This window comes from Phaeodactylum tricornutum, chromosome 8 (assembly GCF_000150955.2).
Source record: "Phaeodactylum tricornutum CCAP 1055/1 chromosome 8, whole genome shotgun sequence".
Lineage (NCBI taxonomy): Eukaryota > Bacillariophyta > Bacillariophyceae > Surirellales > Neidiaceae > Phaeodactylum > Phaeodactylum tricornutum.
In genome coordinates this window covers 366,341-387,809 of record NC_011676.1, presented here as the reverse complement: position 1 = coordinate 387,809, position 21,469 = coordinate 366,341, and the positions used below count along the sequence as shown (strand labels likewise).

At 47.2% G+C, this 21,469-nt stretch overlaps 10 protein-coding genes across 10 annotated transcripts; 3 read left to right on the top strand and 7 right to left on the bottom strand.

Moving 5' to 3' along the window:
- Nucleotides 1–899: 899 nt before the first annotated feature.
- On the bottom strand, nt 900–4,209 carry ACL (atp-citrate synthase; the record flags this gene model as incomplete). Its single annotated transcript, XM_002179996.1, has 1 exon — nt 900–4,209. One exon carries the CDS (start codon nt 4,207–4,209, stop codon nt 961–963), a length of 3,249 nt encoding a protein of 1,082 aa, XP_002180032.1. The 3' UTR covers nt 900–960.
- A 431-nt stretch (nt 4,210–4,640) lies between these two features.
- On the bottom strand, nt 4,641–5,449 carry PHATRDRAFT_35623 (predicted protein; the record flags this gene model as incomplete). Its single annotated transcript, XM_002179995.1, has 2 exons — nt 4,641–5,233; nt 5,341–5,449. The coding sequence occupies 2 exons, from the start codon at nt 5,447–5,449 to the stop codon at nt 4,641–4,643; spliced, it is 702 nt and encodes a 233-aa protein (XP_002180031.1).
- Nucleotides 5,450–5,719: 270 nt separating this feature from the next.
- On the top strand, nt 5,720–7,014 carry PHATRDRAFT_45822 (predicted protein; the record flags this gene model as incomplete). Its single annotated transcript, XM_002180187.1, has 1 exon — nt 5,720–7,014. The coding sequence occupies exon 1, from the start codon at nt 5,803–5,805 to the stop codon at nt 7,012–7,014; it is 1,212 nt and encodes a 403-aa protein (XP_002180223.1). The 5' UTR covers nt 5,720–5,802.
- Nucleotides 7,015–7,827: 813 nt separating this feature from the next.
- PHATRDRAFT_45821 (predicted protein) lies at nt 7,828–8,595 on the top strand. The gene has a single exon (XM_002180186.1). The coding sequence runs from the start codon at nt 7,867–7,869 to the stop codon at nt 8,434–8,436; it is 570 nt and encodes a 189-aa protein (XP_002180222.1). The 5' UTR covers nt 7,828–7,866; the 3' UTR covers nt 8,437–8,595.
- Nucleotides 8,596–8,885: 290 nt separating this feature from the next.
- PHATRDRAFT_35620 (predicted protein) lies at nt 8,886–10,468 on the bottom strand (the record flags this gene model as incomplete). Its single annotated transcript, XM_002179994.1, has 4 exons — nt 8,886–9,061; nt 9,411–9,954; nt 10,030–10,219; nt 10,254–10,468. The coding sequence occupies 4 exons, from the start codon at nt 10,466–10,468 to the stop codon at nt 8,886–8,888; spliced, it is 1,125 nt and encodes a 374-aa protein (XP_002180030.1).
- Nucleotides 10,469–10,847: 379 nt separating this feature from the next.
- On the bottom strand, nt 10,848–13,478 carry PHATRDRAFT_54476 (formidase). The gene is made up of 3 exons (XM_002179993.1): nt 13,332–13,478; nt 12,233–13,243; nt 10,848–12,156 (listed from the first exon to the last, which is right to left on the bottom strand). Exons 1-3 carry the CDS (start codon nt 13,363–13,365, stop codon nt 11,846–11,848), a joined length of 1,356 nt encoding a protein of 451 aa, XP_002180029.1. The 5' UTR covers nt 13,366–13,478; the 3' UTR covers nt 10,848–11,845.
- Nucleotides 13,479–13,664: 186 nt separating this feature from the next.
- Nucleotides 13,665–14,865, bottom strand: PHATRDRAFT_45819 (predicted protein; the record flags this gene model as incomplete). The annotated part of the gene is made up of 3 exons (XM_002179992.1): nt 13,665–14,323; nt 14,406–14,699; nt 14,800–14,865. 3 exons carry the CDS (start codon nt 14,863–14,865, stop codon nt 13,907–13,909), a joined length of 777 nt encoding a protein of 258 aa, XP_002180028.1. The 3' UTR covers nt 13,665–13,906.
- A 698-nt stretch (nt 14,866–15,563) lies between these two features.
- Nucleotides 15,564–17,483, bottom strand: PHATRDRAFT_45818 (predicted protein; the record flags this gene model as incomplete). Its single annotated transcript, XM_002179991.1, has 1 exon — nt 15,564–17,483. Exon 1 carries the CDS (start codon nt 17,313–17,315, stop codon nt 15,564–15,566), a length of 1,752 nt encoding a protein of 583 aa, XP_002180027.1. The 5' UTR covers nt 17,316–17,483.
- Nucleotides 17,484–18,074: 591 nt separating this feature from the next.
- On the top strand, nt 18,075–18,737 carry PHATRDRAFT_35616 (predicted protein; the record flags this gene model as incomplete). Its single annotated transcript, XM_002180185.1, has 1 exon — nt 18,075–18,737. One exon carries the CDS (start codon nt 18,075–18,077, stop codon nt 18,735–18,737), a length of 663 nt encoding a protein of 220 aa, XP_002180221.1.
- A 305-nt stretch (nt 18,738–19,042) lies between these two features.
- Nucleotides 19,043–21,386, bottom strand: PHATRDRAFT_45816 (predicted protein). The gene is made up of 2 exons (XM_002179990.1): nt 20,073–21,386; nt 19,043–19,990 (listed from the first exon to the last, which is right to left on the bottom strand). The coding sequence occupies exons 1-2, from the start codon at nt 21,336–21,338 to the stop codon at nt 19,184–19,186; spliced, it is 2,073 nt and encodes a 690-aa protein (XP_002180026.1). The 5' UTR covers nt 21,339–21,386; the 3' UTR covers nt 19,043–19,183.
- Between the last annotated feature and the right edge of the window lie 83 nt (nt 21,387–21,469).

Genomic DNA, 21,469 nt, shown 5'->3' with positions numbered 1-21,469 from the left:
GTTTTCCATTTCATTCATTTATGGCTGACAGTGACCTGTAACGCTACTATCTAGCTCTCCTTTTAATATAACATTAAGCGACCTGAATATTTCCTATACAAAGCAAAGAAGGAGAGTATTTCTCATCAGACAGAAATGGCATGGCCAACATGAGAATATGCCTAGAAGCCCATTCGATTTACAATTAAACCTTGACGGGGTCGGTTCACTGTCCCGAGCATAATATATTGTAGCCATCGTTTATGCGGTTCTGAAACTTTGTTTAGGGACGGAATAATTTGCATCTGGTTTCTGTCCAGCCAAGGAATTATCTAAGACAAGCTATTGATTTTTGTCGTGCCGGAACTTTTCGTTCTGCTTGGAGTATTGCAGTGGCCCACAGGACTACGAACTCTCTGGAACATCACTGTGAGTTAGCGCTAATCCAGATTTCTCATATTTCCTTACCAAAACTCTTTTTTTTTACCATAAACCTTCCGCATGCCCGGCGAAGCAATCCTACATTCTACTGCTACAAGCCAATATTATGCTTCCTCTCCATTTCGTAAAACTTTTGGAAGCTGGGACAGTAGTCACGATCGTCGTGGACGACGCAAGGCCTCAGTCAATCTCAGAAGCAAGGCGTCATTCATTTCATGGCACTCCGCTGCGATACCGAGACTCCCAGAAACATTCAAGATGGGGCAACATGTCTCGTACTGGCAAGTCTGATAATCCTCCAATGATGAAGTGCAGCGCACTACATACTCGCTGCAATACAGATACGCTGCCGACTGTTCCTATTCGACTTTAGTGGCACACGACTCGTATCCAACCAAAAACAACATACCTACGCTACTCGGTGTCACACCCCTCACCTCTGCGGTATGCAAGGAGCTAGAACCGTTCAACTGTGTCTCCAGCTCCCAATGAAGCTTTATCGATATTTATGTTGTTAACTTGATATGTTTCAAATCATTTTCATTCATTAATGTAACTGATATCATCCCACGGATGACGGTACAGGCCTTGCTTAAGGCGCTTCTGGTCCAGATAGTGACCAATAAATCCAATGGACCTTCCCAAGACGAAAAGACCGTTAAGGCATCCGTTATGTATCATCTCGTCAGCTTCTTCTTTACTGAACGCTCCACAGCCGCGAAGCATATCGACAAAGCAAACAGCAATACATCCGTCAACATTCAGAATAAGATTAGCTTTCTTCCTTGTCGTAACCTGTTCTACAGCAAGAGCAAATTTTAGCACGGTGTTGTCGGAAAAATGGTCAAGGGCATAGTTCTTGATAATCTCAACGCGTTTGTCTGGGTTTGACAATGATTTGATTCTGTGCCCGATGCCCATTATTAGCTTGTTGCTTCGCCTCATGTTCTTGACAAACTGTTCTGCATCGTAACCTGCGTCACTAGCTTCCTTGAACATTACAGCTGCTTCATCGAGCGCTCCCCCAAAGCGAGGTCCAATTGTCAAAAGGCCACTTGCCAGAGAAGATACTAGATCCTTGCCCGCCCGCGCTGCAACAATTGTGTTGTGCGCGCCTGATACGGCTGGTCCGTGGTCAGCCGTGACCATTAGAATCATTTCAATAAATTTGGAAGCAAAGGTGGGTAATTGCCGACGGAACCAGAGAAGTGACACAACTCCGCCAACGCCAAGATCCTTCTCGAAGACCTCACTGATCGGCATTCCACAATACAGCAGCTCTTCGCCACGATCATCGGAAATCGATGAAACAAAGTGCGCAGGCTTTCTGACCAAGCCGAGGCGCTTTGCCCACGCGTAGTCCATTGGTACTTTGGGTGGTTCTGGTTCAGGTGCGGGTACAAGAGAGCCTCTGTTTACGAGAAATTCGAAAACTTCGTGGATCACGTCGCCAAACTCAAAGAAATTCTCTGGTACATGGGCTCCAGCCTCCTTCAATGCTTTGTTTTTGGCTCGAGCCGTTTCCATGTCTCCGCGGGCTAACGCACCAGCGTGACCGAACTGGACTTCAAATGGGAAAATAGAAGCGCAAGTGCCAATGCACCATGCCACCAATGGCTTGCTGATCCTGCCACTCTTTAGGGCCCCACAGATCTCGTACTCATCAACACCTCCAACTTCTCCAAGAAGGACCAAAATGTGAACATGCGGATTATCGTTGTATCGCAACAAGTGGTCCATAAAGCGTGAGCCTGGGTAACGGTCTCCTCCAATAGCCACACCTTCGTACACACCGTCTGAATTTCGGCAGATTAAATTGTTCAACTCGTTGGATAGACCTCCTGACTTGGACACGTAGGCAACTGATCCCGGCCTGTATAGTTTGGACATAACGATGTTGTCTAACATTCCACCAGTGTTACCAATACGAAAGCAACCGGGCTTAATCCCACCCACTGTTGCTGGGCCAATAATTCCGACATTGAGCTTTTGAGCTGCAATATTTATTGCTCTCGTCTGAGACTCTGGAACACCTTCTGCAATAATTGCAATAGTCTTTATCTGCTCGGAAAAGTTCAGCATTTCCAAGACTGAACTATACACTGAGCGAAAGGATGCGAAATTCACAACGACCGTCACTTCTGCATGTTTTTTGAAGGCTTCCTCCATTGTTTGGTAGACTGGCATCATAATTTCATCGGTTCCCCAGTAAAACTTTACAAAATGATTTGCAGAGAACGGAAAGATCATGGCCGCGACAGATGGTTTCTTTCGCTTACACATAAAGTCGAAATCAAGCATACCCTGAACAGCGCGATGTTGCATACCGTAAACGACACAGCGGGTCAAAGCAGTAAAGTTCTCGACATTGTGATCTGCTTCGTGGTCCGCAACTTGCCCTGTGTATTCAATCTTCGACAATTCTTCAAGTGAGGCTTTACTGCTGTTTCGCTTGGGTAGAGTCTCGTGGACACGGGGGTCATCAAATTCGGGAAAGTCGCCAGCCTTCGCCAGACCAAGCGCCAGGGGCACCACAGCAGTAGCGTGCGTTTCGGGTCCGTAAATGTGAATGTCCAAACCTGTCTCCGCACCACAGTCGCGCATCAAGCGCAGACCTTCTTGATAATTCGGACCCGCACGGCGGACCCAAATCTTGATGTGATGTGCTTTCAGGATTTCTTGAAAGGCCTTGATCGCTTTAATGAGACCGGTAAAGGTAGCAGCAACGTCGGTAAAATTGGCGATCCCCCCGCCAATAATGAAAATCTTGCCTCGTGGATCTTTTTCGCGTGTCATGAGACTTATCAGCGTCTTGGCATACTCGAAAGTGTGTTCCGTACTGGGCGCTCCCGAATATTCTCCGTAGTTGGCCAACTCGTGTCCGAAACCGAGATCTGAAATGGTATCGGCGTACACAACACTGGCACCACCGCCTGCGACCATGGTCCAAACTCGGCCAGCATGGTTTAGAATTGTCAACTTAAGCGAGGCTCCTGTCTTAGCATCGAGGTCGCGGATGTACGCTTCTTCTGGAAACTCCTTGCGACCAAAGGGTGCCGGAAAATCCAAATGGCCCCAGTCAGGGGCGTTCAGAAATGCCGCCGTTTCATCAATCTTGGCAGCCAAATCCAAAGGAACAATCGTACCTTCAGCTGTGTACACAATGGGGTTAATTTCCATGTAAACAAAATTGAGTTTGCGATAGACGGTAAAGAGTGTGAGCACAAAGGAAGCCAAGCTATCCTGACGATCGGCCGGAACGCCCTCCAACAGATCCGCTTCCAAGATGCGATCCGGTGTGAGGTAGTCATCATCAATAGCGACATGCAAGCGTTTTGCCTTGGTGTCAACATCACCTACATCCACACCACCTTCCGCGCAAAAAAGGATTTCTTCACCTTCTCGATCGCTCTGAATGCAGATATAATACTCGTCCGACTGTTCGTGTGGGACGAACGGCTCCACGATAAAGTGATCCAACGTGCCGGTCGCGTGCTCAATCTGAATTTCCTTTTGCATACGAGCATTAACCCATTCCTGTACGCCCTGCCAATTGAGCTTAATCCCGACCAAACCGGCCTTGCCCCGTCGTTTGATGAGTTGATCCGGTTTGACTACCAAAAGAGTGTCGGACAACCAGGTTTCGGAAATAGGCAAGGTTTCCAGGTCTGTTTCTGTCGTGATCAAGACACTCCGATCATCAATTGAATGCTTGCCTTCGGAAACTTCGTGGACGTGACGAGCAATCAGCTTCTTGCCGTGGAACTCGCGCACTGCCTTCGCAGACATGTTTCAAAGATACCGTAGACGATGATGATTTCGAGGTGTGACCAGCAATACCAAGGTAACAGATCAGGTTGTGAAAACTCTTGATTCTAGATTTTGTTGCTCTTACCGTGAAGCTTCAGAACAAATCTTGACTGTGAATGAGACGAATTGTAAGATATGAAAGTTCTCTCCTTGCATTCGTTCAAGATATAACTGTTCTTTCGATTTGGATTCACCGTCATTTCGTATTTCTTTGACACGGCGTTCTTGCTTTTTCTTCGTTCCAATCGAGCCTTGTGACAAGGACGTACTCCGTTGACTGACGTTGCTCAGAAGATCTGCCTTCGTCAAACTCGGGACCCAATAAAGCCCTAGGACTGCTCCTCAGGCAACACAAAAAATGGGAGTCAAGCCACAAAATGGAATTTGCATAGGTAAAGAACGACGACCATTTAAAAGGTGGTTATGTAGGCCGAAGTCCAAGCTTGTAAGCGCAATAGCGCCTGCACAACATAACGATCTTCACCATTCGCAATCGCCGCTTGCGGATCCAGCTCAATCCATTTATAGTTTTCGCTGGTCTCGTCGAGTTTGACGTCACCGCCGACATCGTTCAGTTCCACCAGCACAATGGGATTCACCGTCTGTGTACCTTTGGAAGAGTCAGTATCCCAGGCTGACGTCGGGAAAAAGGTATTCCATACTCCCAAGATTTGAATAGGTGTCACGTTGGTCAAACCCGTTTCCTGGAAGGCTTTGCGACGGGCGGCGTCGAAAAAGGTTTCACCTTTGAGTAGGCGTCCACCAGGCCACCACCAGAGTCCTTTGGCAGGCTCGGTCGAGCGCTCAACCAACAAACATTCCTTGCAAGATCTTTCCTCATTGTGCCGCACCAGCACAATGTCAACACAACAAACGACCGTGTCGCGGACAAGGTGTCCGTAAATTTCTTTCGGTAAGAATTTGCGGGCTTCGGTTATGTTAGTGAGCTCTTTTTCATTACCGTAAAAAAGCGACAGATCGTTACCCTCTCCGGTGGCTCCGGCTATATCAATATGAACGGTCAAGCCAGTGAGAATGCAAATTGTCGATATGGGGAAAAAAATTCTTTTACTGTGGACCTCTGAAATAAACCACCTTTCTTATCCTTACCGTTTGCTTTGTCGAACTTTCGATACGCCAAGGCCGCCATTACTAGAGCGGCTGCTGCGGCTCCTCCTGCGAACGAGAGCAAAAGCGGTGTCCGGGAACGCTCGCTCATGATCTTTTCTTGGTTGGAATGCGCGAATACAAATTTGCTCACAGAGATCGTCAATGTCAGTTTGAGCCTCGAAATCAGTCACGAGCAAAAACACAACGGCACAACAGGTTCGACTAGTCCGACTTAACATGAAGAAGATACCCCCTCCAACGGACAGAAACCTTCACGTTACGTACTACATACGTACGGTGTCCGACAAGCCTCTTTCTTTGCTGTTGGATTCAAGCTTCTGGCTGAGAATAAACATGGAAACAAAATTAGTCGAGTCCATTTTAGAAGTGGCTACTACTATACGTGCGACTGCCTATAGCATTGAATCTAATAAGCGTGTGGCTCGTTGACTGGCTTACAACATGAGACGATCGGGATCATCGTCCAGTATGCTGCGTCCGAAACGCTCAATAGACGAGAGTGAGGAGAGCCCCTCTTTGTCATCCCCATTGACAGTTACTATTCTTAGCACTCAAGAACTTTCGCACTACAGTACCGAGCGGTACTATATGCTATCTGAGATTGAGGAACACGGGGACTCCACGCAGTTTTTGTGCGATTTCGACGACGATTCGGCTACCCAAGAAACTGAAGAACTCTCCGTGGATTCATTCGGTGCCCACAAGGAAACCCATCCGCCATTCAGATTACCAGCCTTCGCAATGCTGTACTTTCTTTGGAGGCCAGAAATGATGACCGACGCTCAACACTTTGCAGAATCTGTCATTCTTCCAACGGTGCAAAAGCTGCAAGAACACGTCCAGATTAACAACTCAGCCGACGAATTGAAACACTCTTCAGGCATTTTTGCTCCACTTCCAAAGCTAACGATAGAAACCGATCTGGACAAATTGCGTCGCGAAAAGGGATTAAAGCCGACGCCAGAGGTTTCCGACAATGACGACTTAGAAAAGACAATACGATTATACGTTGTTGTTGACCGGTTGCAACATTCGGATGATGTGGACGATATGTCTGACTTCTTCCAACGTCAAGCTGCTCTAGCGGAACAGCTTACACGGCAGATTGCGTCAAACGAAATCCTCCGAACCAGCTGCGAAGGAGTCACTGTTGGCATATCGAACAACACCCGATCAGCTCCTGGCTTAGAAGCTTGCATGAACGCAATTATGTTTGGAGCCAAAAACCGCCGGCAGCATGCCACGGGAAGCAAGTCTATGGTAGGAATTCTAGCAGCCGAACCGGGCGATCTATTGGGTGTAGAACCGGAAGATGAACCTGAGGCTGCTCAAGGCGTTTGGCAAAGGCGAATTTGCGCGGAATGGGCGGGTCAAGGGAATTTGCAGTCGTTCTCCAAGCGGGCACATCGAGCATGGGGTGTTCGGAATCGACTCCCTCTTTGGGCGATCGCGGAAGGCCCGGAAATCAGAAAACGAGTCTCTCGTCGTCGACCAACCACATTTAAAGCACCAGACCCGCATGCAATTGCAGGAGCTGAAAAAGGTGTGATAAATCAACAGACAGACGAATTCCTGTTGAACGTTGTCGCTGTTTTTGCAATTTTAGGGTACCTGCTTTTCCACTTGGGAAGCGATATGAGGCTGTATGATTGAATAAACGAATTACAACCCGGCCTGCGGAAATACGTAGACGATACTGATTGCCATGAATATGGAAGGTTGCAAAGGCAGTGGAAGCTCTTCTTTTGTTTGCCGCCTGGAAGATATCACAATCAGTTCCACACACATATATGAATCCTTGTACAGGCGATACACTTTGCTTTATCAACTCCCCGGGTGTGAAGAACTGTGATTCAGTAAGATTCTTGAGGCCGGGAGGAACTATTGCGTCACAAGCTGAAGCCGTCAGAGTTGCTGGATCAATCTAATAGCCGCAGTATGATCAACGCAATCCGTCCTGTAAACTAATCATCCTATAAACTAGAGATCTAACAATCGAAGAGCTTCATAAAACTGTATAAGCCATATGACATCCAAAAAATATCGAATAATAGACTTAGGGAAGCGCTGTTGAGGAAATTAGGCATCTTTGTTTCATGAAAACTACATTGCCTAATAGAATTTCGTCTTAAACGTAAGTGATCGAGACTCTTCTTTGAAAGTCCATATAACGGCAAAGATGTCCGTCAACACTGTCGTTTGTCTAACGAGTCTTACAGTGAGTAGAATCCAGGAACTACTTTTCTGTGCAGAATCCGCAACTACGCTTCTAGACACCTCTGTGCAGCGAAAAATGCGAGAGGAATCATGCATGCAGTGTTGTGGATGAAAATATTGTACTCAGAAAGTGATGACAAGTAGTATATCAGACTACTGTGCTAGTCATGTACTTTAAGCCGTTTTGGCGTCATCGGCAAATTGCAAAGTTGATGTTTTGATACAACCTTCTCATTATTTGGTTAGCGATCTATTTCCAAGCCCCTTTGACCTCAAATCCATACAACCATGACCATGGCAGCCCCCTCTCGCTCGTTTCTCTCAAACGCCAGGTTCATGGTGGATATGCCGGCCGCTATCAGCGCCTTGTCGACTGTTGTGGACTCGACGTCTCTCGGATTTGGCTACAAACCCCGAGAGTTCGACGTGGTCTGCGGCCGGGGAAAAGGTAGCTATAACCGACCTGGTAATCTTCATATGCGTCGTATCGTGCGGACATACATTGACGAATACCTTGCGGCCAAGAGCAAACTCGATAAAAGCATCGTGTTAAATAAGGTTTTGGAAGAAGTGCGCTCACAAGGTGATGGCTCTGCGATGCTTGTCAAGCAAAACAAGGATGGTTCTTGGATGGAGATCGGGGATGATCAGGCACGCGAAAAAATTGGGCACGCTATTCGAGAAGCCATCAGTGCGAGAGAGCCTTCTCATCAAAAGGTTCATCAGCGGCCCATTTTCAAAGCGAAGCAAGAGGACTTATTGTCTGTTCAACAAGATATGTTCAATCAGATGAGAAGGAACAACACTGAGAAGAATGCTCAGGCCATGAAGCAGCCACCAAACCCCTGGTCGGCCTAACTGTAAACTTTTTCACATGAACAAAACCAGTCATTGTCTTTCTTGGATTAAATCGTGTTGACATGACATGTTTTATCGTAAACCTGCACAAGATACTTGGACCTTTTATTTGCAAAATGAATTGGAGAAAATTGAATTATAATAGTGGTTTATCCATGACTATTCTCCCACGTTTGACCGTCCAATTCAAAGCGATTTCCAATAGAGAAAGGCAGGCCAAGTAGTTGTCAGCTGATGAAACGACGATTTACTAGTAGTCCATCTTAAATGTAGGCAAGGAAAATAGGAAGAGGCAGAAGGGAATGAATTGTTTCAGAAGTAAATCTACAAAAACAGTTTTCAAAAAAAGTAATGAACTTGGCGAGCGCTCAATATTGAAAGTCCCAACAGAATGCAAAGCTGGGCTGGACATGAATTGAACAAACTTAAGCATGTGATAAAAGAGCGCTTTACTTTCCTCCACCGAGATGAAGTGAAGTCAATTCCATCGTACTGGTCTTCTTGTCGACTATGCGACTACCCTTCAGATCCGTCTCCTCGAGAAAATCCTCCGCTTTTGTGGCGTGACTGGCTTCGACGAAGTCCTTGCTATTTTTCTTAATGGGTTCCAGCACCATGGTTTTGTCTTGTCAATGAGAGACGAGAGAGGTCAGGTGAACCGGATGGGGGCTGCTGGTGTCATAGAGCTCGAGCTATCAGGATTGCTAGTAAAGCGCTCAAAAGTTTGCCGTAAAAAGACACGGATCCGATTGCGGCTGCTTGGCCTGTGTTGGACAAACACAATACAGTTCCAAAAGCCTTGCAGGGGCTCGCAAAAGGCCGACGAAAAATCAAGCCAGAAAGAGCTCACATTGAACCAGTGAGCGAGCGACCACGCAGTGGAAGGCATCCACGTAATGAAAAACGACAAGGAGTACAAAATGGCTTGGTGCGCGACCATGATAGCATCGGCGTGGCGTCCTTGTTGAACAAACCTGAAGACTTGCGATCTTCCGATGTTGTGTTTCCGATTTTAGTGCCGTTCGATTCCATCGCGTTGAGTGCCTGTGTGGAATATCTTTGCATCCGAGTATGAGTCGCGCGAAGTACCAGGTAAATATTTGCCATGGCAATGATAGTAAGCACGATGCAAAGCCAGAGAGGTCCGTAAAACAGTAGAATTCCGTAATTCCAAGACCAATTTCCTCGGACGCAGGGAATGTTCGACCGTATGTTGGAGCTGTTGCCGCAGCCGGATGGGTATCCAATTATCCAACACACCTGAGTTATCTGGTTATACTGACCAAGAGGCAAAAGTAAAATCGAAGTTCCCACCGAAAAAGAGATGATGAACATATGCACCCATCGTCCCATGAGTGCGAGACGATCGTTCGACCAATCGTACATTATCGTCAGAAGGTAGCACAACGCCAGCGAGCAGTTGTATAGCGGTGCCCCTATTGCTAACTGTAATAAAAAGCCTTGGAAGTTGCATGTCGCCTGGTTTCCCACAGCGTAAGCGATGGTTCCCCGTGTGACCTACCATGAAGATAGAAAACAGGCCGATGAGGCAAGAGTGTCGACACAGCTCATTCCGACAAGTGCTCTTTGTACTGTGCTCCCTTTTCCTGCGCGATGATCACGGATAGCCTCGGCGATGCAGAGCACGGAATCGACAAAGATGCCATGTATGTTGGCATGATGGCCAAAGTTTTCTGCTGAGCCATCGGCAGATCGGATGACATTCTTCAAGCGATGCTGGCAAGGTAGCCGAAAGATCGACGAAGAAACGCTCTCGATCGATCTAAAAACGCTTCGAGCAATCCACAGATTGACACGTTGAATGAGTGGTGTGCTCTCGTGCTTCCAGTGTCTGCTTGATACCGAAAGCGCGACCTTTGCCCAATAGACTGGCTTCGTGAGGTAGCAGCAACACAAGCGTATTTGGTGCAACGACAAGGATGCGGGTGTGAACGAGAAAAACACGATTTGCCTTCAGGAATGACTGTTGCTCCGCGCTGGTTTTGGAACGATTAAACTTCCAGTGAACCATATCATACCAGGTATGCCTGTTTTCGATTTGTCTCTGCTTTTGGTGAATGTAATATATATGTAAGAAGATTTTGAAAGCCTATAGTGCTCGAGTCTGAGACCGCAAGCTATCATTCCGAATTTTGTCATTACAAATAAAGAAATTTTCTCACTGACTGTGAGCAACGACATGAGAAAGGGAGTGATCTCTTTATGTAAAGAGTGTGTATTGCATTTTGCCTAAAAAGCAGGTCGCGCGAGATAGGACATATAAATATAGCGATCGTGTGGCGCATATGTTTTGGACAGACATAGTTTTTGATTGTGAACCAGATTCCCATTTTCTTTTCGGAACGCAAAATGAAAAGGCTTCGTGGCCGACTTGACCTTCGGAAACAGCCAACACAGGAGGGGCAGACTGATTTTCACTGTGTTCGAGAGGTTTGAAAAGAATTGGTTCGTAGTGTTGAAAGACACATCCCGGTAAAGCAATCTTTTTCTTATCAAGTAGGGAGGGCACGCTATGACTTCATCTTCAATAGAGACGTCCAAGACGCCGCTGGGCTATATTGCTTGGTTTTGCTTCTTGGGTGTCTTGGCAGTAACCTGCGGGGCGTGTGCTATCTCCTGCGGAACAATTCACTTACGCCGTCGGTATATACGAAGAATGAATGAACAATCAACTGAACACGATGAGCAGCAGCATCAGTTGGATGCGGAGATCTCGCGGATTGAAGCCAATGTCAAAGCGTTTTCTGAGAGAGAGAATCACCGTCGGAAGCGATCTTTCCAAAATGCTATGCGATGCCAAATGGTGGTGAGTATCGAAAAATAAGAGGGAAAAAGGCCTTTTAGAGCTAGGCTCATTCCATATGGTGCTGACGACCATCTTTGCCAATTGCTCTCAGAATATAACTACTCGCAATATTGCTGGACCAGATAGAGACAGTATCGATTCCGATGGAAAATACCAGGAACCAGAAAATGAATCATTGAAATATATGCACGGCTGCAACATCTGTCTGGAGGCATTTGTTGAAGGCGACAATTGCATGCACTCTACCAATCCACTTCTGTGCCCGCACGTATTTCACAATGTCTGCATTCTCAATTGGCTTATATCCCGCCCGGAATCACTATGCCCATCATGTCGCCAGCCGTTCGCTATTCTAGGAGTCGAAACACCTCCGTCGGCTTGTCAAGAAGACAGTGGACAAAGGTTGGAATATCCCTCTGACGACACAGAAACGGAACTATGAGGTTGCTGTTGGCCATGATTTTATTAAACTGTCGCCCTTGTCAATTTTCTTTATCTACAAAGATGAGAGGAGGAGGGTCCTCACTTTTTGTGGTCGTTCTGCCGTTTGATATAACGGACTTGCTTGATAAGACGAAATTGTCAGTCTAACCGGGAGTCTTTGGCTTCCGCTCCTCCTTCGGTCGATAGACAAACGTCCTTATTCAAGACCTTGATGCCATTTGCTAGCTGCTCCAACATGGCCATTGTCTTGGGAGGGCGGACGTCTCGATCAAAAATAGCCAAAGGAATAGCCAGCGTCGCACAGGCGTTTGGGACATCGACAATTCCGCTGATCCGACCTTCGCATGGAATGCAAGAAAGCATCAAATAGACTTGCTCTTCGGTGTAGCCGAATTTTGCAAGATATTTGATGCAATTTAGAACAGCGCGCTTGTACGCAATAGTGGCATCTATGGAAACAGTGCAGTGACCTGTCAGACCTATGAAAATCCCCAATGGAGTCAAAAAGTTGCAAAGCTTACTCACCGAGATAGTGTTGCATGCCACGTTCATCAACAGAAACACCCTCAAAAACCAGCCATTCCGAGTACCGAGGCTCCAGCGGGCCAATCTCAAAAATTGGATTCACCGACAGAGGACTTGGACCTACAACAGGGAGCATTTCCATTCCTCCTTTGATCACCGAGCATTTGATGTCTAAAAAGCCCGACATCTCAATTGCTCCACAAAAAGAGACTTCACCATCCCCTTGGCTAAAGTGCATGTCGCCCATGGAAAGATTGGCTCCAGGAACGAACACAGGAAAGTAGACAGAGCACCCACGAGATAGATTCTTGATATCACAATTTCCCCCGTTCTCACGTCCCGGAACCGTGCGAGCTGCCTCAGCTGCGACTTTGTCCCATGTTTCATCATTTCCTTGCTTCGCTTTAAAATGACCGAGCTGACCAAGCATGGCTCCTTTGGGATCAGGAAGACAGGCGAGTGGACGTGTGTACAAGCATCTGCAAAGTGTCTTTTCATTGGGTGTACCTTCTTCTTCGCAAAGCGCAGATTCGCGAACGTTCCACATTTTGAGAAGTTCTGCGCTGGGCGCCGTTCCGATAAGCCCGGGATGTATGAGTCCAGCAAAACGAACCCCAGGGATGTGTCGACTGGAGCAGTAGATGCCTTCAATGTCCCAGACGGCTTTCGAAGCTCTTGGATAGTGCTCCGTGAGGAACCCTCCTCCGTTTTCTTTGGCAAAAGTACCGGTAAAGCCCCATTCGTCGCCGTCAAGGCACCCTAGATTAAGGAGTTCTACTTTCAACAAGTCTCCAGGCTCTGCCGTTGGAATAGCGATGGGGCCAGAAAGGTAGTGCACTTGCGAAAGGTCAACATTCTTGACGTCGTCGGAAGAATCGTCATTCTTAATTTGTCCTCCGGTCCAATCCACGCATTCTACTCGAAAAATTTCGCCTTCTTCTACGGAAGCAACTGGAGGTATATCAGGGTGCCAACGATTGTGCAACGGAGTTTCCTGCTCCCAGGGAAGTCCTGGATGGTATCGACGAGAATTCAAGCAAGATTGTGAGGATTGCGTCTGCTCCTTTTCGTTTGAACTTCCAGGGCCGCCGAGACTTACGTTTCGGATCAACGGAAATCAAAGTCTTCACCATTGTACAATATGGTATTTTTGATCGTTAGGAGTTCGTATAGCGTAAAGTACATGAATATGTTTGTGGTGGTGTTCATGGGCAGCGTGAACTGGCTGTGAGCAAGGATTCACTGTCAGTCAGATTTATACGATACAGTAACACAGTAAATCAGCATCATTGCTCTCACTATATCTGGATTTGTTGCTTCCCTTGTTCGATTGCGAAGTTGGTTGGAAATCCTAATATTTGCTGACGTCATTATGTCGATGACCATCGGTCGTATCCATCCACCTACTATACCAGAAGTAAATGCGAAAGATCAACTCAAAATATTAACTACTATCTCTTTTAAAGAGCACGGTCTATCTAGATCATGCTAGTAGGAGAAGAGTTAAAGAGAGGACGCATTTATGCTCCTTTCCTTTCTTTAAACTCAAGGACAAGGACAGGCATTTACTGAATCTGGTGGCGTCGGAGGGAATTCATGGATCATGAGCAGTTACAAACCTCGACCTTCTCCTTGAAAATCTTCGATAGAGTAACTTTTCTTCGTCGATTTACATTAGGCGGACCCATTTTGTTTGTATGGACTGTTTGCTTGCCCTTCTCTTTCTTGAATACCAGCAATCTTCAGAGAACGAAACACTTCGTCCTGTACTTCCTGTAGGCTTTCCAGTCGTTCTTGGTAGGTACTCAATGATCTGCCCCTCAAAGGTTCTGTCAAGCAGTCGCGGATTGCGTGTCCAACCTTCTCCCTTGCAGCTTTTGTTCCGATCTCGTACCACTCGCCGAAGTCGTCTTTTCTCACAAAACCTCCATTAGGACTGGCTTCGCGTATCTGCTCAACAATAGTTTGGACTATGGCAGTTTTATCAACTCTAGACTTTGCCTCTACATATGAATGCATGCTATTGGCAACAAGGAGCCGCAGTCGCCTGTTTCCGACATGGTCGAAACTAGCTTTCCCCCTCCCACAAATCTGCTCCATTGGAGTAATATATTTGTGAGATCAAACAATACCACCACACAATCCAAAATGCCGCCCACTACCATGCACTTACAACGTCCCATTCCGCAGGTTTAAATTCCAAGCCTAGTGGCAATTCTCTGTCCAGCCGCGAGATATCGTGACAATGCGAGCTAACAGAACGGTGGTGAACTGCGGAACTATCGAAGGAATCTAGTAGAAACATGCGATTGTCCTCCTTATGGATCCCTTCTTCTGCATGTATCTGTCGAGGGAAGGAATGCGTCGCATCTCGGTAGGTACTCATTGTTGGTTCATCGCACGACGAAAGCATTCGACTATGCATAGTATGAGCGTGCATGCTCAAACATGCGCTTGTTTTGACTGACTGTATTTTGTATCAAGAAGGGCGTATCCATCCTTTTTACTGTGAACGTGCGGCACTGGGTGAATTAGAATTATAGTGTGGCTCGAGAAAAACTGCATACCGGAGCAACTAGGACACGCAAAATAAGGAGGAAAAGCAGTGAAGCCTGCATGAAGGAATGGGGCATTTCAAATAAATTGGTCCTTAGTTGAAGTTTGAGAAATTTACTTATAAAGAATTTCGAAAGTAAGGCAAAACCTAATTTAACAGTCAACGTTTAACTTTTTTGTTTCCATACCACTTCCCTATTTTCACTCTTTAATTGCCGTCAGTCTGCTGACTGGGACTTGGTAGGGCTTTGCTTTGTACTTAAAGAGACAAACTTTTTCTTTTGCGAATGTGTGAATTTACATCCAGATATTTCATTTTCATATATCAGATCACGACTTTAATGTAAGACACCCACGAATAAAACAAATGATTTTACTTGTGATGTATGAAGTTATCCGAAGTCTGGCAAATCTTGTGCGCAAGAAAAGCATTTGAACACGTGGCCTAGCAGTAAAAGAAAACACACACCGCGCAAAGAGCAAGTAAAATGAAAAAGCTACCAATCCATGCTGTCTAGAGAAGTCAAGGGAAGCATGCTACAGAAAAAATAGTGGTTGTGATTGGTAGTGAGAAGCTTTTGTGTACAAGGCAAATTTTCAGGGACGCCACATTCTCCGTTTCTAAAGCTCACTATCCAATGTGGTGTTTGATGAATCGGAGGGAGACAGCAGAGCACATAAAGTACAACGCCGAAAGTGAAAGAACTGTGTAGTGTAGAGACCAAAAGAACAGCTGTGAGATCTTTTGCTTAACGAAGTGGAATACACTTCAATTTTACAGAATGCGCTTACGGACGGCGTAACCACGGATACTATACTCTTCAGCAGCGATTTTAGTGGTTGTGCCGTCTTCCACCTCCATGCTTCCGAACGCATAGAGCAGTGGTCCCCCAATCATTGGGCCTAAAGCTGAGCCCAAAAATGCCGCAACACCCCAGAGTCCCAAGAGCTGTGCATTTCCATCCGTGTCTTCCTCGCCTCCCACGGAGCTAAAATCCTCAGAAGCAGGATCGTCATCGCTCTCAGAGTCTTTGGGCAAAGTGTCGACCGCCAAGCTCGTGTCCATAGTCAAATAAACCCCGTTGGCTCCTCCTAAGATAAAGCTGAGTATCACCATTTGCTCCCATGTCCGTGCAAAGATTAAAGCAATCATGACAGAAAGCAGCAGAGCACAGGAAAAGTACACAAACGGTTTCCGTCGGCCATCTAACCATCGGTCCGACAAAAGACCCACGGGATAGCAAAAGATGGCACCGCTGCACTGCCCGAGAATCGACAGGGTCGCAACGGCGGCCTCCGGATGCGTCCGGATGTTAATAATGTCGTGCAAGTAGTAAAGGAAAAAAGTTTGAACCGACATGCCACAATAGTAGAAGAGTCGCGAAATGGTCACGACAAAGAAATCGTGGTGTTTGGTGGTATCGATACTGTAGGAGCGAAGGAGAGTTCTTCGGTCGATTTTACGGATGGGGTCTACCAGCATGGTTTTCAAGATTAACGTGGGGGTCAGGACAATATCTTTGGCTGTCCGAGCGACCTTTTTGGCTGCCGTTTGGACCATACGAGAGGCTTGCTCGTGCCATTGTTCGTCATCCATTCCCCCGTTGTTGCTGTCGTCACGCTCCGACCGGTCCTGTGTTCCCGTACTTTTAGTTCTATGTTGGCGTGTTGTTTGTCGTCTCCGAAAGCTTTTCTGTTTCCGGCGTATCCGTCGAAAGGCTACTTCAGCGTCTTGTTCGTGTGCATGAGTACAAGTCACAATTGTTGTGATGATCACAATGCATGTATACAGCATGTACATGGACTGGATATTCTGTGATAGGAAAGAATGAAACAGTCCAAATCCAAACAGCGATCCGGTGACCAGTTGCAGTGCGAGGACGCCGTTGGCAACACCTGTTTGGTGTGCCGGAACCTGATCCGGAATCAAAGCAATCATCATGGAGTACACCGTGTTTAGTCCAATCATGTGCAGGAAAAAGGCAAACGAATAGCGCAACCAAAAGCCAGTGTAGCTGGAGAAGAGCTGCCCAATCAGACCAATACAGGTCATGACGGCACCGAGCACTAAATATGGCAATCGCTGTCCCAAATCGTGTGGCTTGGGTGGCACGTAGGTATCACTAAGACGACCGACGAGTGGCGATATCAGTTGAGTTAAACCCGCAATCGCCACAAAAATTCCCAACGCAACACTCTTCGGAATATTGGGGTGATCAACGTTTAGTCGTTCGCATTCGATCGGGAGTGTTATCAGGAAGAGTGTTGTCAACACGCAGCCGTACGAAAATGCCGTAGACAAAATGGCAACAATATTCCACAGCGTCATGGTTTCCTTGTCGGTGTTGGAGATTACGTCACCGCCGTTGCTTCCGTGGTTGTGAGCCTCGGAAGCGGGTCGCATGACGTTGCCCAAACGCTCCTCATCAACCTCGTCATCGTACAGGGAAGCGTAATTTAACGAGGCTTCCGATGCGGACGGGACCAACGGTAGATGTTCACTGTACGGAGTTGCCGTTGTCGGCATACTGGAACTCGAAACCTGACTTGGCAGTCCCCTTGGCGTCAATCAATGAAACTAACCGATCAATAGGTAACCGACAGAGGTTGTATCCAGAAAAGTCTTCCAATGGAAAGTAAGAGGTTCTGTCCGCATCACTGGTTTTCCACAAGTCGGTAGTAGATTCATTCACTGTCTCGTCATTTGATATTTATGTTATCCCGAAAGTAACCAAGAGAAAGCTCGACGCTGCGTTTCCCTGTATTTCTCTTGCGAACGGAAGACGTGCCGGACCCTCCCGGAAGGCGAGTACCGGTCTGAGTTCATAATTGGAGAAAGACTGTGAACATCGAAAACTACCTACTTTAATTCGAGTGTCACGTGATATTGTAGAGACAACCTTACTGCTAGCTATTCCACCGCAAGATACACCCTATTAGGGGTACTCATCATGTCCAGACAAAGCACAAGGCATCGCAACTGACAACAGTAGGAAACAGAACAAACTCTAGTTGGGCGGATGGATCATGGGAATTCGGATCGTTACTCGGTGTGGAGACCTTCCCCAAAATAACGATTAAAAAACCTGTAGTGAAAAACTTGTCTTGGACGAATCACTGGGCATCACTTGCAATTCTTGGTAAATCGTTCTCCGGCTGGCCGCGATCTGTTTTGAACATACCTACTTACTGTAACGTTGCGTACTGTTGATATCGTCTAGCCCATTCAACGAGTCACCCGATGCCCTTTTTCTTTGTGCATACACCAGAATTGATTCGAATCATCATGACGGCCTCCAGTGTAACCGCCCGCGTACTGTCCCTCGCGGTGCTCATTCTAAGCATTGCGCCGCTTGGATCGCTCTACGTCTTGTTATGTTCTTTGGCGACGGGAACGTTTCCGCACTACCAGCTTGCATACCAGCCTTCGTCGTCGTCGACCGGTGCTAGCACCGGTATCGAAGAAATTCGATTGGTCAAGATTTTGCAAGATCCAAACGCGTCGATGGAAGATTTGTGGAACGCTCTCGTCAACGAACAATGGACGGTTGCCCGTGCTGAATTTCCGTTGCTCTTTCATTATTTACCCATTCATGAAAGAGCCGCCAAGCATTTAATTCTAGTCCTACCATGGTTGATTTGCATCATGCTGGGTGTGCTGGTGGGCTTGGGGGTCATGTTGTACTGGATTCTAGCACGGCAAAGTTGGCATAGGGCACGGGAAGTACGTTGGCATGCGGAACACAATGTCCAACGGCGCAAAGCAAAGCTACAGAAACGACTTCAGGACTACACCAAAAAATTAACGGTGGAGGATATAGTCGTCGACCAGGATAAAGATTACCTCGGCAAGCACAAAATCGGCAACGGATGTACTAGCTTATGTTCGACAGCGACACGCCCTGGACATGGCGACTACCGCTACAAGGGAGTGCTGCAAACGATGTGATGGGCATCAAAGCGCTAGGTACACGCGATGTCGTCGGAACCTGTGTAATCTGCCTCTGTCACTACGAAGTGGGAGAAAAGGCTTCCTGGTCGTCCAATCCGCACTGTCGGCACGTTTTTCACAGCTCTTGCATACAATCCTGGTTGCTTCGGCGACAGGCCTACAGTACCAGACCCTGCCCATGTTGCCGGCAAGTCTTTACCGTCAAGAAGCTGAAGGACTTGTAAGGAAAAAGCGATAGTCTTGGAGAAGAGTCCCTTTTTCATAGGCGGTATGTGATCCGAAAAGCAGGTCATGAACCGACTAATTGTAAGTGATGATTATAGTTTGTTATGCCAAGAGAATGATTCTAGAGGGGTACCAATAGAGTCCTCTACTCCGTTGCAATATACAGGTCTAGCACAAAGCTCTCCGAAATACCTTTATCCATGATTTCCATTGAAATACTAATTTTCTTCCCCACTCCCAGATGCATCGTCTAGCTGGTCGTAGCTGCCACTGCCGCTACCGGGCATGTCAACAGGAACATCAATGATGGCCCCGAATGGAATTCCGGGAAGTGATTCCATCTTGTACAGATTCGGTTCAGCGTGCGGATTACCCGGGCGGCGTGTCCCTTTCCCGTTGACTCGGGTTCGCTGCATCTTGATGGCTAAAGCCGGCTTGCCACGTTGAAAGTATGAATTATGGTAGGCACCTTTGTCCTGACCTGCGGTGATGCGCTGAAAGTTGTACATGTGGAGTTGGCGCTGAAAACTGGAATACTTGGTCTGATTAAAGTACATCGGCATGATTTCGGACACGAACCGGTCAGGGTCGTGTACAAGGAAGGCCCGACCGTGAGCCAACCAAGACACAACATCATGCTTGTCTTCCGCTTCCAATTTGTCCAGGATACGCTGCAACTTCAAAGGAAAACTGACTTGTACACCAACAGCCGAACATTGACGATGACCCGTGAGCGAATCATCACCCGTCGTATCCGTAGCGTGGCTACTGGTGTCGTGAGCGTAGTCGCGAAGAACGGCTTGGACAGGACACTCTGGGAAGTGAGCCAGAGTCGGTTCTTCATCAGGATTTCCGGCGGCACGGATGCCGTTCCCATTGACTTTTTGGCGTTGCATGCGCCGACTGAGGAACTTCATTCCACGAAGGAACGTCTCGTGGTAGTAACTGCCCTGGTCTGAACCGATGCCGCTTAGGCGGTTGAAACCGTAGAGATTTAATTGTCGTAAAAATGAGGACTTTTTCGTCTGATGTGAACATATGAATAGAGAGCATAGGCATCAGAAAGGCAGTCAAGCAGAGCATTCTATTTTCATGGGCAAAACTTACCATGACAAAGTACTTTGGAAGGATGGTTTCGACAAACTCTTTGTGCTTGTGGATTTTGAAGGATCGTCCATGAGGAAGCCATCCAATTATATCGTCGTGTCCATCGCTTTCAATCAGCGAAAGGATCTCATGTAGCTTTAGTGGAAAGGCCGCATTGGGGGTTCGCAGTGGAGCTTTATGTGACATAAGCTCCATCTCCTCCGGAATTGCTGGTATTTCCGAAGAGTGATCGCGATAGGTATGACGCACAAAGAGACGTCTGTTATTTTTCGGAGTGACGCCAGGTGGAAGTTTCTTGTAGTTGTAGTTGTTTGCTGCGTTAAAATAGAATCCATCGCCTCCTTCCAAAGACAAGCTCGTACTGCTGTTGGTGGAAATGTGGCGTGGCACCGATGCTCCTTCCATAGAAGTTGGTTGTTGCTCTTGAAGCTCTACACTGACTCGTGCCAACATGTCGATGGATGTGCTACGGCGGAAACCATCTTTCTCAATATCGCCTGGTGCAACGAAATGTGTTGAGGCGAGTTTCTGCAGCTGTTGCCGAATTTGGTCATGCGCCTGTATTCGGTCTTGATCGTGAGCAGGCATTGGACAAGGGTGTTGCGATTGCTCGACTTCAGCCCAGGTTCGAGGCGGTGCAACGGGAGAATCTGGCGAGGTAACACTGGTAGGAGACGATATGATGGCCTCAGGTTGAGAAGAATGTGACGATGATTTCGCCACTCGTTGGTGAAGCGTGAGGCAGGCTACCGCAGTACAAACGCCAGTAGGGGTACTCGCATCGGTGGGAGGGATAAAGAGTCCTCCTACAACCACTTCAATCGGCATTACCTTTAAAAAGGTCGGAAGAAGTGGGGCAATTCTCGCCATGTCAACGGCGAGAGGCTCTGTAAGGCCTGTAATTCGAGGCGGGACTCCAATTTTTACGTGCAAGTGCAGGTTTCCCTCAGAAGCTGTAGGAAGCCTAAGCACTCCTCTCTCAATTGCATCACGGACAGCCTTCACAGCTGCTTCTGTAGCATCAAAAGGGGAGGAGAGAGGATCTATACCAAAGCCAATACTCGACAAAACCACAACCGTTGCGTTTCGTGATGATAACTGTGCTGCATTTGCCTGGATGGTCGCACAATTTACGTTGTTCGAAATCACCATCGGAGTGGATGACGCCGTAGGAGCTTTTGCAAAGCCACCAATGAGGGTCGCTGCGGTCTCTCGAATTCTCTCGTCTAGTTCAGATGAGATGTTCGCAATTCGATTTTGTACCATGGTCGAGGTCAAGCTGTTTTTGTGAAGCGATCGTCAAGTTCTCATGGGTCTCTTCCTGTTCTGTTTACAACGCAACAACAAGTCGGATGCCAAAATCGACACTGTTCGGGTTGTTGCTCGCATTCCACTGA